General features: G+C 49.2%; 1 protein-coding gene across 1 annotated transcript; it reads right to left on the minus strand.

The window, feature by feature from the left end:
* Positions 1 to 181: 181 nt before the first annotated feature.
* Positions 182 to 11081, minus strand: GP6 (glycoprotein VI platelet). The gene is made up of 7 exons (XM_024570470.4): positions 10954 to 11081; positions 9076 to 9111; positions 8722 to 8982; positions 6272 to 6556; positions 5109 to 5162; positions 1581 to 1634; positions 182 to 1048 (listed from the first exon to the last, which is right to left on the minus strand). Exons 1-7 carry the CDS (start codon positions 10985 to 10987, stop codon positions 870 to 872), a joined length of 903 nt encoding a protein of 300 aa, XP_024426238.2. The 5' UTR covers positions 10988 to 11081; the 3' UTR covers positions 182 to 869.
* Positions 11082 to 16166: the final 5085 nt, after the last annotated feature.

Raw genomic sequence — 16166 nt, forward strand, 5'->3', positions numbered from 1 at the left:
ACGGTGAACTTCCTGTGAGTCCTCCCAGCGATGTTAGTTGCTGGGCCAGATGTAATGTCAGCCTCGGTTGTGTCTTGAACTTATATAAGACACACATACGTCACTTAATTCCGTTAGGATGAAATGTCTGTATCTCAAGTATATCAAGAGAAATAAAGGTGAAAGCATTCGTGAAGAAGGTTGTATTTATTTATTTTTGTTGATTTTAGAGAGAAAAAAAATTGATTTGTTCCACTTATTGATGCCTTCACGGGTTGATTCTTGGTGCCCTGACTGGAGGTTGAACCCCCAACCTTGGTGTATGGAGATGATGCTCTAACCAACTGAGCTACCCAGCCAAGGCCAAGAGGGTTGTATTTATTAATGGATTCTGACCAAACACAGAGGTCAATCCAGAACCCATCTGAGGGAAGGTTGAAGAAATAGGCAAGTATGGTGGGGGGAAAAGGCAGGAAACTGTACTTGAACAACAATAAAATTTTTAAAAAAGAAAAGAAAAAAGAAATAGGTAAGTATGATGTCCAGTGAGGGAGCCATAAGATCCACACTGTACAAGACATTAGTGGGGAGACTTTGGCACCCACTAGACTCCTTTCATCCCAGCCAGAGGGAGTCCTCGAACAGAAAGCCGAATAAATAGACCCTGACTCAACAGCTCCTTGATGGAGCGCCATCAAGAAGCACCCCCGCCCTCCTATTCCACAGCGGTGGCCTCTAGCACCTTCCTCTCACACCCTAGCCACTCCACACACACTCCAGGGCCCCTCCCTGGGGCTCTCGTGACCTATCAGATACAACAAACTCTTGAGATTCTAATGGTGGCAACCATCGTTATGGTCATCTGGTCGACCCCCATCCTGATGCCTGTGTCATTTCTGGGTCTGTGGGAGGGGTGGCAGTGGCCTGTGGACAGCTTGGACCCGGTGCTGCAGGGATTTCTTTTGGCTGTACCAGTCTTCTGCCAGGATCCCTGCCAGGAGAATGAGAATCACAGCCCCAAGGCATATCCGAACCAGGTTACCCTTGGTGTAGTACTGGTGGGAGATACCTGAGGAATGAAGAGACAGGAGCAGGTGATAAGAACCCACCTCCAGGATCTGCTCCAAGCCACATTTCAGGTTTCTCATAGCTGAATCCCTCACCTGAGATCCTGTTACTCTCTGCTAGCTAGGATGCCAATCTTCTTCCTGAAGGGTTCCTCCCCTCTTCGCCAGGATCAGGGCTAGATAAGTCCAGCTCTCTAGATATACCCTCCTCCATACACCCTATCACAGGCCTCTGATACAACCTGCCTCATGCACAGACACTACCTGGTTATTCATCTAATTGTGGAAGAGAAGACTATTATAAGGGGTAGGGAGAGAGATGGAATTGATCTTTCTCTAGAAGACTGCAACCTTCCCACCTGATCTTATTGCCCAGTTCTGGGCTCTGTGTATTGTTATTTCCCCTCCCCTTAATGCTTGATACTCCAGGACCCCAAATCACAGAGCTATAGCTCTGCATAGGGAAAGCAGGCAGCTTTAGATAAAGACCCAGAGATGGGGAGAAGGAAGGTCCAGAGAGGACCACTTACTCACCAGTTGGAGAGCTTGGCCCCTGTGTAGAGATGATGATAGTATTCCTAGAAGGCTCTGGGATAAAAAAGAGTAAGTGTGAAGGGATGGAACCACCTCCTCTACCCCTGTCAATGTGAAAATTAAACTAGTAATGGCCCTGGCCAAGTAGCTCAGTTGGTTAGAGCGTCATCCTAATATACCAAGGTTGTGGGTTCAATCCCCAGTCAGGGCACATACAAGAATCAACCAGTGTCCCTGGCTGGTGCGGCTCACTGGATTAAGCACTGGCCTATGAACCAAAGGGTCACCAGTTCAATTCCCAGTCAGGGCACATGCTTGGGTTGCAGGCCAGGTCCCCAGTAGGGGGCATGCAAGAGGCAACCACACATTGATCTTTGTCTCCCTCTCTTTCTCTCTCCCTTCCCCTCTCTCTAAAAATAAATAAAATTTTTTAAAAAGAATCAACCAATGAATGCATCAATAAGTAGGACAATAAATTCTCTCTCTCTCCCTCCCTCCCCCTCAAATCAATATATTGAAAAAATCAAACTAGTAACAATAATAATAATAGTAATATCAGGCACGGTGTTTGATATGTACTTAGCACCCCATACATGCGAGCACTTTCTGCTCTTCCACAAGTGTCTCCCGAGACTTTCCAGGTGTCAGCCTTGTGCTGTGTTTTGTGAAATGGCACTAGTAGGCGGCCCACAGGACACAGGAGGTGCACAGGGAACACTGCCAACCTAGCCTGGAGGGTCACAAAATGCTTTCTGGAGGAGCCGAAGCCATGGAGACATGGAAGAAAAGGCAGAGCAAGTGGCTACATGCAGAGTCGGAAGAGAACATCAAGTTTCCAAAGCAGGTTCAACCAATTCCACGTGGCTGAGGTCAGCGTGAGGAATGAAGAGACTACAGTATCAGCTGTGGCTGATGTCAGAGCATAGAATCTACAATCCTTGAACAGCAAGTTCAGGCTACATCTTGAGGGTGATGGGGAACCCAGCACGGTTGCAAAGAGAGGAAGGGAAGAAGCCCATCAAGGTGTTAGGAAGAGCCTATATCCCCTGCTGGTGTGGCTCAGTGGGTTGAGTGCCAGCCTGAGAACCAAAAAGTCACTGGTTCGATTCCCTGTCAGGGCGCATGCCTGGGCTGCCGGCCAGGTCCCCAGTAGGGAGCAATTAAGAGGCAATCATGCATTAATGTTTCTCTCCTTCTCTTTCTCCCTCCTTTCCCCTCTCTCTAAGAAGAAATAAATAAAAACCTTTTTTAAAAAGAGGAAGAGCCTACAAAAAGTTCAAATCAGGTGGACTTGGGAGACATCGGACCTATCCTCAAGGTTTGCTGTTTGGGAAGAAATGGAGGCTTTTTAAATTGATTTTTAGAGACAGAAAGGAAGGGGAGAGAGACAGACATCTATCTGTTGTTCCACATATTGATGCATTCATTGGTTGATTCTTAACACGTGCCCTGACTGGGGATTGAACCCACAACCTTGGTGTATCGAGATGGGATGATGCTCTAACCAATTGAGCCACCCAGCCAGGGTGAATTGGAGACATTTTCCCAGGAAAAGCAAAGGGGAAAAGAACCACAGCATGAGGGAAGCGTGTATGCACTGAACTGGGGTGGTAACAGGGCACGTGGTATCCGGGCTGCCAGGACCCAAGTGGGGCTGCGTACATGGATCAGAACCAAGTCAGAAGACCAGTGTGTAGGGATGAGTTGTGGTCTTCCCATCGCAGGCTTGGCTCCGCCCTCTTTGAAATGGCCACGTGACCAGGAATGTTCCTGTGTCCCCAGGCTCAGAGCCTACCTCCATCCCATCCCCCACCCTCAAACCAAGGACTTTCCTGGGAAGAGTCAAATGATTTCATGACGCAGATGGAACACCTGCAACAGCCTTAGATGATGGAAGAGAGAGCCTCATCTTCCTTTCTGCTGAGCTCTGTCCTGCTTATGTTTTTTAATTTTCTAGGGCACATACCTAGGAGCAGAATTGCTGGGTCATATGCTAATTCTATGGTACGACCACATGGCAATTCTTTTTGTTGTTGTTAATCTTCACCCAAGGGCACTTTTTCATTGCCTTTAGAGAGAGAAAGGGGGTGAGAGAAACATTGGTGTGAGAGAAACATCGATTAGTTGCCTCTTGCAGGCTCCCTGACTGGGAAGCTAACCCACAACCCAGGTATGTGCCTGACCAGGAATCAAACCTACAAACTGTCAGTGTGCAGGACGATGCTCCAACCAACTGAGCCACACGGCCCAGAGCTGGCGATTCCTTTTGAGGAGCCACAAAACTGTTTTGCCCAGCAACTACACAGTCTTTATTCCCATCAGGAATGTATGAAGATTCCAGTTTCTCCACATCCTCACCAGCACTTGTTCGTGTTATTGTTGTTATTACTATTATTGCCATTCCAGTGAGTATGATGAAGTTCATGACATGAGAGTTTATATCTCAATTTTAAAACTAGGAAGTGCCCTGGTTGGTATAGCTCAGTGGATTGAGCATGGGCTGTGAACCAAGGGGACCCCAGTTCGATTCCCAGTCAGCGCACATGCCTGGGTTGTGAGCCAGGTCCCCAGTGGGGGGGCCACATGAGAGACAACCACACATTGATGTTTCTCTCCTTCTCTTTCTCCCTCCCGATTTAAATAAATAAAACCTTTAAAAAATAAAATAAAAATAGGAAGTGTCACCCTGACTGGGTGTCTCAGTTAGTTGGAGAATTGTCCCATACACCAAAAGGTTGTGGGTTCGATCCCTGGTCAGCACACAAACAGGAGGCAATAGATGTTTCCCTCTCACATCAATGTTTCTCCCTCTCTTTCTCTCTCCCTTTCTCTCTCTCTAAAAGCAATAACTATATCCTCAGGTGAGGAGTAGAAAAAAGGAAATGGAGGAGCTCTGTGGCCCCACAGAGTCTAGTGCAGTGGCCCACACAGTAACGTTCGCATAACGTTCGCAGACCAGCAACACCAGCCTCACCCGGGAACTTGTTACAAATGAAACTTACTAGACTCCACCCCAGACCTGCAAAATCAGAAACCCCACAGGACCAGAAATCTACTCTTTATAAACCCCCCAGGGAATTCTCAGGCCCATGAATGTTTGAGAACCACTAACGGAAGAAGTCAGAGACTCAGGTATGGGGTCCAGGAACCTACAATTCTTTTGTTTTCTTTTTTTACATTTTGTTGTTGTTCAAGTACAGTTGTCTGCCTTTCCCCTCTCCCGCCCCCTTACCCCCACCCCCACCCCCCCTCCAGGAACCAGCAATTCTATAAATCACTTAGATACTCTTGTATACCTTACACATAAACCGACGCCCTGAGGCTGGACAGAAGTGAGGGCCTGGGCAGCATAATACTATCTACTATGACACTTTTTTTATGGGCAGAAATAAGGGATGTTTGTAATAAAGCAAGTGTGTGAAAGAGACAAGTGAGTCCAGTTGAGAAATGTGGATGAAGAGGAGAAAGAAAAGAAGAGATTCAGGTGCCTGGGACCCCAGACACCAGGGCGAACCCTTCGGGACCTACCTGTTCCAGCAGAAGGTGTGGCTGTGGGTACCCAGTGGGTTGTCACAGTGGACCCTGAGAAATCAGAAAAAGAGGGAATTCTGTGCACTGTTAGCTATGGGTCCTGAGCAAAAAGATAAAACCTTTCTGCCACCCAGATTCCCTCCCCAGGAAACGTCACCATAAAGCTTACATCACGGGACGGTCATGAGAGTCGAGTAGCCTTTGAAAGGCAGCCCTAGCACATTCAGGGGCTAATGACGGCCCTACATGGTGAACCTCAGTTCTGCCCGTTCTCTGTCTCTCTGTGACCTACACCCTTAGCTTGTTCCTGGGAGCAAAACCTGCTCTTGTAGGTGGAGGAGGTGGCAGGGATGTGTATCTCTCACCTTTTTTAGGGGCAGAAATAAGGGATTTTTATAATTAAGCAAATGTGTGAAAGAGACCAATGAGTCAGATTGAGAAATCTAGACAAGGAGGAGAAAGAAAAGAAGAGGTCTGGGACCCCAGACACCAGGGTGAACCCTTCGGGACTTACCTGTTACAGGTACCCGTGTGGGAGGAACAAAATGCGGCCCTTCCTCATCTCGCCACGCCGGCCGCACCGTGGCACCAACCGGCCAACCTCCCTCCTGCCACAATCCCACCACCCTGCAGCCCACCCCACCCACTTGGTCCGCTCCGCGCTGAGGTGCACAGCCAACACCGAAAGGCTCAGAGAAGCCTCCCCTTCTAGGCGCTAACAGAACTATGTACTTCTTCTTTATAGTTTTTTTAATTTTTCAATTACCATTGGCATTCAGTGCTATATTCATTTCAGGTGCACAGTGTAGGGGTCAGACTGTGTGCTTCTCAGGCACGAGAGTTATCACAGTCACCATTATATATGTGTTGGGTGCGTCTTTGAACGGTTTTTTCTGTTAACTACTGTATGTATTCACAGCGTGTGTGTGTGAGTGTGTAAGGGAAAACATACTGTATATGGACTGGAATCATGTAGCCCGGGCTGAGATTAGAGAGAGGGCTTGGCAAAGGCTCCTGGGGCAGAAGGGGCTCCGGTGTCGACGTAAAGTACGTCCTTTGCACCTATGGTTCGCCTCCCCACCCCACCCCCCGCCCCGCGCTGCCCGGGAACCTGCACCAGGGCCGGCAGAGGGAGAAAGGCCTGGTCTGCAACCCCTCACCTCTGACCACGAGCTCCAGGGGGTCACTGGGGGCCGACCACAGGTAGGGGGCGCTGCTGGAAAAGCTGTAGCACTGGTAGGCCCCGCTGTGCGCCGCTGTCACCGTGATGATGGGGAAATCGGCCTGGTACCACATCTCCGTCTCCTTGTTTTGTCCCTTGTCCCCCTTCTTGTACAGAGCATATTGGTCGAAACCGTATTTGCTCTTACACTGCAGGGTCACATCGCCTCCTGGGGATACAGCCGGGCTGGGCTGGGCTGAGAGCGTGGGCTTCTCGTAGACTCCTGGGAGTGGAGAGAGCTCTGGTGTTAAAGACGGTGGCCGGTGTCTCCGCCAGGGTGGGGGGAGGGGGAGAAGGTTCCTCCCCTCCCTAAGAGCCAGAGAACTTCCCAGGTGTATCCATTCTGGAGAGACCACTTCCCAGCCGCTCACAACGTGGCTAAGGGGACGCGGCTGAAGTTCTATCCCGGCGTCCGGGCTGAACTCCTGGTCCTGCCACCTCGGGATTGTGTGAGACTGGACCTAAATTCCTCCCGTGTCTGTGCCTCGGGGTTCTGTGCCATAAAATGGGAATGGCTGAGTGAAGCGGTAGATATTAAGCATTGAGCTGAGTACCTAACTCCTAGCCAGCACTCACAGTATGACTGTAGTCAACAACATAGCTTGAGCTGATGTCACATTGTAAGCTTGGGTTACAGTATACAATAGTTATATCGTTATTATGTGTTAACTTACCAGCTTCCAGCCCTGGCTGGTGTGGCTCAATGGATTGAGCACCAGCCTGCAAACCAAAAGGTCATTGGTTGGATTCTCAGTCAGGGCACATGCCTGGGTTGCAGGCCAGGTCTCCAACTGGGGGGGTGTGAGAGGCAACTGATCGATGTCTCTTTCACACATGGCTGTTTCTCTCCCTCTCTTTCTCCCTTCCCCTCTCTCTAAAATTAATAAATAAAATCTTCAAAAATGCAAAAAATTTTTCAAAAATAAAATAAAGGACCAGCTTCCAGGTGGTATTCCAAGCCCATGACTCACAAAGACCTATGAATTCATCGCCCCTTTTCCATCAACAGAACTAAGGAGCCCAATGCTAAAGAAATTATCGGAAGAGGCAGAGCTGAAATTTGTGATCACAGACACAGGCTCTGGGCTCTCTGCTCCTAAAACTGAGCTCACGCTACTATATACATAATGTGATTCAATTCTCATCGTGGAGCGTGGCGAGCCACAGCTGGTGCACGGTGGTCCCCACAGAGGCCGCCTGAGAATTATGGCTCGTCCATTTGTACAACAATTTTTTTTTTCCTTAGCAAGTCTCACTTGTCCATCTCTGAGTTCAGAAAAAAAATTCCCATCGGGAGGAGAGAAGAGGCGATAACTAAGCTAAGTAAGTACACACGTGTGGCGCGTCAGAGAGTGGTCAGTGCCGTTTCAACCAGGTGCAATTTCAAATAAGGTGGTGAGGGAAATACTTAATGCAAACACAGGATTGGGGTTTGTCCCCCAAGGCACACACAACACCTGAGGGACCACTGGCCACAGACCGTGAGTGAGGGTGAAACAACAAGGCACTGTGTTTGGGTGCAAATGTAAAGGGGTGAGGACAAAACTCAGTAAATCAGGATAAATTTTATAAGCAACATTAACGCAAGCACATTTTTAAAATCAATTTTACAATCAAAATTAATGCAAGCACATCCACAGTGGGGGGAAAATGTCAAAATTGGGGTCACGTGGAAGCTGAGGCAGGACTCCAAACATTTTTATCTAGGCTTACTGGTTAGTGGGATGTTGAAAAGAAATGCAGAAATAGTGCTAAAGTAAGTTATTGAAACTCGCCACATTATTTCCAGTTTAAACATTTTATGTAGACCAAAAAATAAACAGGATTTATTATCATCTGAGTCTCTGGCTTTCATGGAAGCAAAGTCATCAATGATATTTTCTTTGGGGGAAAAAAACCATCTCAAATGCATTAGAAGGAGCCTGGGCCAGGTGTCTCAGTTGGTTGGAACATCGTCCCCTGCACAAAAAGGCTGCAGGTTCAATTCCCAGTCAGGGCACGTGCAGGAGACAACTAACCGATGTTTGTCTCTCTCCCTCTCCCTCTCTAAAATCAATGAACTATCCTGGGGCGACGATTTCTTTTCATTGTATTTTGTTCATAGTGGATGTGGCCACACTGATTTTGATTTTTCTAAGCAGAAATTGCATTAACATTGATCTTGATAGCTGAGTTGGGGGGGGGGGTACCTCTCCTAAATTTGGCACACAAGGCCAGTGCATCCCTTGCCCCCACCCTAATCCCAGCCGCCAGGGGACACTGACATCACTCTCACTCTCATCCTCATTGTCACCCTCTTGGAGCCCAGGACTGAGCACCACATAGCCCTGAGGCCACACATCCAGCCCCACCCAGCCCCACCCAACGCCCCCCCACCTGTCCAGTTACCCGTAATAACCAGCTTCAGCAGCTCACTGGGGGGAGACCAGCGGCTCCTGTTCTGGTAGGAACAACGGTACAAGCCCGCACAATCCGGTGTCATGTCCTTGATGACGAGGACCGCCCGGTTCTCATAATACTTCCCGGATTTCAGATTCTCCAGGCGATACAGGTCCACCCCTGGGGGCCCCTGGCAACGCAGGGTCACCAGCGTATGCTGGGGCACAAGGGAGCTGGGCTCCGCCTGGAGGGTGGGCTTAGGGAGCGGGCCTGGAAGGGAAGCAGAGGGCGGCGGGTGTCAGCAGGATCCTCGCCCCTCCTGCCCTCTCGCTGGCGGACCCCAGAGGAGGGACCCAGACTCACCCGTCTGAGCTTGTATCACTTGCCCCAGGCACAGCCCTGAGGACAGAAGAAAAGGACAAACACTAGGGCCTCGTGCGAACCCACACTTCCTGTGCACTGAGTGCAGTGATAAGACATGCATTATACGTCCTTGGTCATAATTGTTTTGAAAGATACACATACACATAATTGCAGTGAAAGAAACTAACCATAAAAGGCCACTATGATAGCCCTGGCCCGGTGGCTCAGTTGGTTGGAGCATCGTCCTGTGCACCAAAATGTCGCAGGTTCGATTCCTGGTCAGGGCACACACCTAGGTTGCTGGTTGGATCACAGGTCAGGGCACCTACAGGAGGCAACAGGTCTGTTTCTCTCTCTCTCTCTCTCTCTCTCTCTCTCTCTCTCTCTCTCTCTGCCCCCTCTGCCCCCTTTGTTTCTAAAAAAAAAAAAAAAAAACCAATAAAAAACATAGCCTTGGGTTAGGATTAAAATAATAATAATAATAAACGCCACAATTGTATGATTCCATGTTCCATGTATACGAAATGTCCAGAATAGGTGAATCTGTCCAGAGACAGAGTAGACGTGGTTAGCAGGGCGGGGGAGGGGACACTGAGGGCTGAGTGTGGTGGATACAGAGTTTCCTTTGGGAAGGGTGGAAATGTGTCGGAACTCCACAGAGGCAATGATTGCAAGACACTGTAAGTGTCGTGAATGCCACACTTTACGTTAAGTGTATTATTTTACCACGCCTTTTTTTTTTGAAGTGCCACCAGGGACTTCTTACTCGCCCAGCTTCCTCCAGAAACCCTGCCCCTTGCACACACTTTAGACAGCTACATAATTGCCTCCTCTCTGAGAAGGGGACTGTGAGCTGGGTGAGGTCTCTTATTCTTTTTTTCCAGCTTCACTGAGATAGAATTGGCATATAACATTGTATAAGTTTAAGGTATACAACAAGTTGATTTGATCCATGTATCTGTTGCAAAACGACTTTTACTGTAGCCTTAGCCGACATCTCCATCACATCACACAATTACCCTTTTTTGTGGCGAGAGCATTTAAGATCTATCTACTCTCTTAGCAACTTTCAAGTAAATAATACAGTATGTTGCTAACTATAGTCACTATGCTGTACATTAGCTCCCAGAACGTATTCACCTATTTAACGGGAAGTTTCTACACTTCCCTCACCGCCCCCCCCCCCCAGCCCCTGGTACACACCCTTCTACTCTCTGCTTCTTTGTTTTTATTTTTTAAAGATTTTACTTATTTTTAGAGAAGGAAAGGGAGGGAGAAAGAGAGGGAGAGAAACATCAATGTGTGGTTGCCTCTTGCACGCCACCCCACCCCCTCACCCCTGACTGGGGACCTGGCCTGCAACCCAGGCGTGTGTCCTGACTGGGAATTGAACCAGCGACCGACCCTTTTGCTCAATCCACTGGGCTCAGCCGGGGCTGAGTTTGTTTTTCTAGACTCCCCATATAAATGAGATCATGCAGTACTTTCTTCCTCTGCCTGGCTTACCTCACTCAGCATAACGTCCTCCAGGTTCATCCAGGTTGTTGCAAACGACAGGATTATTTTCCATAAGGGAAACGGACACATTAAATCTACAACTAGTCCTAATATCACCGAGTCCACATTTTATTATTTTTAAGTGGTGCAGTGGGAGAAAGTTTCAGCCAGGACTAGGAAACCTGGATTCATTCCCTGAGCCAGCCCTGAACAGACTAGGATAACTCAGACCAACACCCCACCTCCCGGGGGTCCCGCCCAACAGAAGTCACCTCTTGCTCTGAAATTCATGGTTCACACCATTTTTAAATAATTCCTCATCTCGGAGCCCCCTGCCTGCCCCCCCCCCCGGCATTTCCCAGATCAATCCTCAGGACTCACCAAGACAGAAGCAGGCACACAGGGATGCAGACATGGCTCCGCAGCCTGTCCTGGATGCTGGGGCCCCCGAGGGAAGCCGTGAGGGGCTGGAGTGGAGACACAGGATGTGATGAGGATGCAGAACCCTCTTCTCCCTCCCCCCGCCAGCCTGGCTTTTCCTAACTGGGACTTATCAAGCTGGGACTGTGCCCTCAGCAGCGTGACTTGCACACAGCCTCCAAGGACCCTTGCTTATCTCCGGTCACCAGCCTGTTGAGGGGCTGTCCCCCCACCAGTGCTCCCCTGACCTTGCTCACATTCGGGGGGACATGCAAATCAAAACCCCAGGGAGATAGCCTTTGGCACCTAGGAGGAGGACGGCTGTGGACGGCTGTCATCCACAAGACAGATAATGACACATGTCAGTGAGCGTCCCCTACCTCGGACCAGGCCCCGCGACCCAGGCACATGCCCTGACTGGGAATCAAACCAGTGACCCTCTGGTTTGCAAGACAGTGCTCAATCCACTGAGCCACACCAGCCAGGGCTGTCAGTTTGTTCTTAATTTCAATGTCTCTGGTTCTGTTTGGCTTGCTGGTTTGTTTTGTTGGTTAGGAGAGTGTTACGTTAAGTGAAATAAGCCAGGCGGTGAAAGACAAATACCTTTTGATCTCACCTATAAGTGGAACCTAATCCACAATGCCAGTTCTGAGTATAGACTCGAAAGACTTGAAAACAGAACCTGAATGGATGTTTGCACACCCACATTCCTAGCGGCATTATTCACAAGAGCCAAAATGTGGAAGCAACTCACATGTCCCTTGATGGATGAATGAATGAATGAATAAGCAAACTCTGGTCCACCCATACAATGGAATAGTATTCAGCCTTTAAAAAAGGAATGAAATTCTACTACACGCTACCACGTACATGAGGCTTAAGGATATTACACGAAGTCAAATAAGCCAGTCACAAAAGCCCACGTATTGTGTGATTTCATTGCCGAGAGAGCTTTCTTCTCTATGTCCTTTCCTCAACATTTATTAAAAGAGTTCTTTTTAGCCCCAGCTGGTGTGGCTCAGTGGATTGAGTGCTGGCCTGTGAACCAAAAGGTCACAGTTCAATTCCCAGTCAAGACACATGCCTGGGTGGTGGGCCAGATCCCCCATAGAAGGTGCGTGAAAAGCAACCACACAGTGATGTTTTTCTCCCTCTCTTCCTTCTTCTCTTCCCCTCTCTCTAAAAATAAATAAAATCTTTTTAAAAAAAAGCTTTCGGGTTCAGTCCCAGTTAGGGTATATGCAGGAGGTAACCAATCAATGCTTTTCACAAGTCAATAAGCATAACCCCAGGTGAGGATTTATTTTTAAATAAAATAAAAAAGAAATACTTAAAAATACATTTGATTGGAAAGGACAGGAAAAGGCAGATCTCAACATCACGCCCAGGACACAGCTTGACAAGGACGCTCTAAAAAACAGGAGGGGTGACGTATTTCCCTTATTTTCCACCGGGAGAATTCAGTCTCTTTTTTTGTTAATTTGCCGTTGCCTTCAGGGTCTCAGCTCCCAGATTACGGTGCCAATTCTGTGGGCAGACGAGTAGCTTCCTCCGCTCTCCCACAAGCCCCACCCCTGTGATCCCCAAATTCAGGCTGGAGATATTGATGACTATTTTTCCAATTGTAGCACTAATCTCCCCAAATTCCTCTCCACCTACCTCCCACTCTGTCTCAGTGAATGATTTCTCTGGACACCTGATGTAAGTGGAACTGCATAGTATTTGTCTTTTTTGCGTCTGGACTATTACGCAGTATGATGTCCTCACGCTTCATGCACGTTGTGACAGGTGTCAGAATTTCCTTTTAAAAAAAAAATTAAGATTTTATTTATTTGTAGAGAGGGGAAGGGAGGGAGAAAAAGAGGGAGAGAAACATCAATGTGTGGTCGCCTCTCGTGCTCCCCCCTCTAGGGACCGGGCCTGCAACCCAAGCATGTGTCCGCACTGGGAATCAACCCGTGACCTTTTGGTTCGCAGGCCGGCGCTCAATCCACTGAGCCACACCAGCCAGGCTCCTTCCTTTTTAAGGCTGCATAATGTTCCACGTGGTAGATGGACCTCGTTTGGATTATCCATCCTTCTGATGATGGACACCTGGGTTGGGTCCGCCTGTTGGCTGCTGTGAATCGTGCTGCTCCGAGCCGAGTGGGGGAAGGGTGGTGGGTCAGCAAAATGTAACCGCTTGACCTGCCAATTCCACTCTTAGGCATCTATCAAGTGAATTTTGGGATTCTCATTTTTTTCTGGTTTATTTTGGGGGCGGTGTTTGATAACTACTGTTTAGGCCTGTGTGTTTCTGTGGTTTCGGGTGATTCCTACAATTTTCCTTAAGCAGGTTCCTAAATATTTAACGCTCCTGGTTGTTCTCGTGAAGATTTTGGGGGCAACAGCGCCATCTACTGGCAGTATGGTGAAGTACCGGTTTTTATTTGGGGGACACGTTTCCTTGCCTTTCCCCCGCCCCACCCTGCGAAATCCTAATTTCCCCTTCTTTCTCCCCTTTCCCTTGACCATGCAGAGTGCAAAAGGGGCCCGTCCTCTGCTATCTTACGGCTGGAGATTCACCTTTCTGAGACCACAGTTGGTGCTTGATCTGCCTCCGTGCTTTTCACACGTTCCCTTTCTGATGGTGGTTTCCACACATTTGCAGACTTGTTTTTCACAGTTTTTGGTGTGGGGGCATCTGTATGATACATCCGTGCAATGAAATCGTGTACAGGTTTGTGTTTGCTTTTAAGAATGCGGTATCCTTGGCCGGGTAACTTGGTTAGAGCATCGTCCTGATACTCCAAGGTTGTAGCTTTGATCCCCAGTCCGGGCACATGCAAGAATCAACCAGTGAATTCATAAATAAATGTAACAACCGGTCAATGTTCCTCCCTCTCTCTCTCTCTCTTTCTCTCCCCTCCCGCTTCTCTCTCTAAAATCACTAAACATCTCCTTAGGTGAGAAGGTAGGAGCTTTTCCTCCATGGATTCTCCCCAGCTGGTCTCATCTCCCACCCCGAGCCTCACGCCCTGGAGCGAGCCCAAACAGGTGCCCCAGGTTCAACCAACTGATGCAATTAGCCAGGCAGGGCTTGATGAGAATAAACATCACCTTGGGAGACACATGCTTGAGGCGGCCGTGCAGTCCGGGAGAACTGGGTGGGTGGGGGGCGGTTCCAGGTTTTCAGACATGTCTACATGAAGGACCCACTCCCAGATCTCAGCCCCAGAACTTTTGTGGCTCTGCCACTGTTACCAGCCCCCAGGTGTGGCTTGCAGCAGAGCCCACCTGTGAGAGAGGACCCCTGATTTCGTGCCGCGTCTCCCCCAGGAACTAACTGCTCCGAGACAGTCACTCTATGTTGCTTCGGCCTCTCCTGTCACTTGTGCTGTTTCCGTAACAATCCAGAGCTTGCGCTCTCAGCCCCTGGCCTCCTCTCCACCTGGGCGTCACCTCAATTAACCACAGGTGGAAACACGTGCTTGTGGTCCCACCGCAGCCCATGGCTAGGTCCAGCTCACCTGCTGTCCATTTGTGGCTCCTAAAGCTCACAGCCCGGGAAATGGAGCCCGTTCTATGTGGTTCTCCACTGAAGGTGACCTTTCCTTCCCAGGACACACCTGCCAGTGTCTGGAGACAATTTGGGGGCACACCTGTGGAGCAGGGGAGAGGTGCTCCTGGCATCTAGCGTAGAGACCAGGGATGCTGCTCACACCCCACAGAGCACAGGACACCCCGTCCCTCAGCAGAGATGCGTCCAGCCCCAAATGTTAACAGCACTGGTGTTGGAAAACCCTGCTTGAAGTCCATGAGGTCTTGGCATGTGTGTGGGACGTGTATGGGTTTTTTTTTTTTTAAGATTTTATTTATTTATTTTTAGAGGGGAAGGGAGGAAGAAAGAGAGGGAGAGAAACATCAGTGTGTGGATACCTCTCCCATGCCCCCTATTGGGGACCTGGCCTGCAACCCAGGCATGTGCCCTGACTGGGAATTGAACTGGCAACCCTTTGGCTCACAGGCTGGCACTCAATCCACTGAGCTACCCCAGCCAGGACTCTTTTTTTGCGTCTTGGGTGGGCCGGTCCTCAGTTTGGGGCTCTGTCCTGTCTCCACATGTCTCCTCTCCTATCTCTTGTGAGGACACTTGTCATTGGATTTAGGGCCCCCTGGGGTCATATAGGGTGAACTCATGTCGAGATCCTTCATTACAAAGAACCTTTTCTTCCAAACGAGGTCCCACTCACTGATACCAGGACGTGGACCTAACTTTGGGGGGGCCACCATCAACCCACTACAGATGACCAGCCTTGAGGTGAAGTTGGACCTAGTGATGGGGAAATAGGCAGATGGAATTATGACAATGTCACCCAACCCAAAGCGTGTTCTAGAAACCCCGGGTCTCCTCTAAGAAAAATGTCCCTTCTCCCTTTCCGGGGATGAACAGAAGTCCAGCTGACCCCCATCAAGTACAGCCCATCACCAGCAGCTCACAGCATCTGGCGCAAGTCCCAGACCCCAAAGAGCATATGAAGGCTGCACCCCCAGTCGGGTTCCTTTCCGTGAAGCGTCTGCCACCCCCCACCCCAAGCTTCGCCGACTTCGTTCGCGTCTTTGGTCTGCTTGTGACTTCGCCACAATCTCCCGTGTGGGTGCCTGTGGTTTTCGAGGGTGTTTTGGGTGGGTTTTTATCATCCTTCATCAGTGAAGGTGATCGCCGTGCTTGTGAGCCACTCAAAGCCTTTGAGGATATCCAGAGGGGTGACATCAGTCTGTGGGAGTCCACGTCTGTGGTCTTTGGGGTTTCTCAGTTCGGAAAGGAAGCAGATGTCGGCCTCGAGGGTTTGTGGTTAGAATCAGCCCCAAACCAAACCACAGTGCCTACGGTTACGGAACAGGAAGGACTTCCCCTTTCATCTAAACCCATAACCACCACCTCCCCCAGGGAAAAAAAAAGAAAAGAAAGAAAGAATCAGACATTGAATTCCAGTCCTGTTCTTGCTAAGACACCTCTTGATTTTTCTAAAAGCAGGTAGCCGGCAGTTCATGGTAACATCTCGTTTCAGGTGATTTGCTGGCAACACCGGTGGAGCTGATTCCGCTTCACTGAAGAAAGGAATCGGTGGCAGCTACGCAAGTGAGGTTTTCAGTCGTGAGAGAAGCTAAGAAAGCAGGTGTCAAAAGGGACA

The sequence above is a fragment of the Desmodus rotundus genome, chromosome 12, assembly GCF_022682495.2.
Source record: "Desmodus rotundus isolate HL8 chromosome 12, HLdesRot8A.1, whole genome shotgun sequence".
Lineage (NCBI taxonomy): Eukaryota > Metazoa > Chordata > Mammalia > Chiroptera > Phyllostomidae > Desmodus > Desmodus rotundus.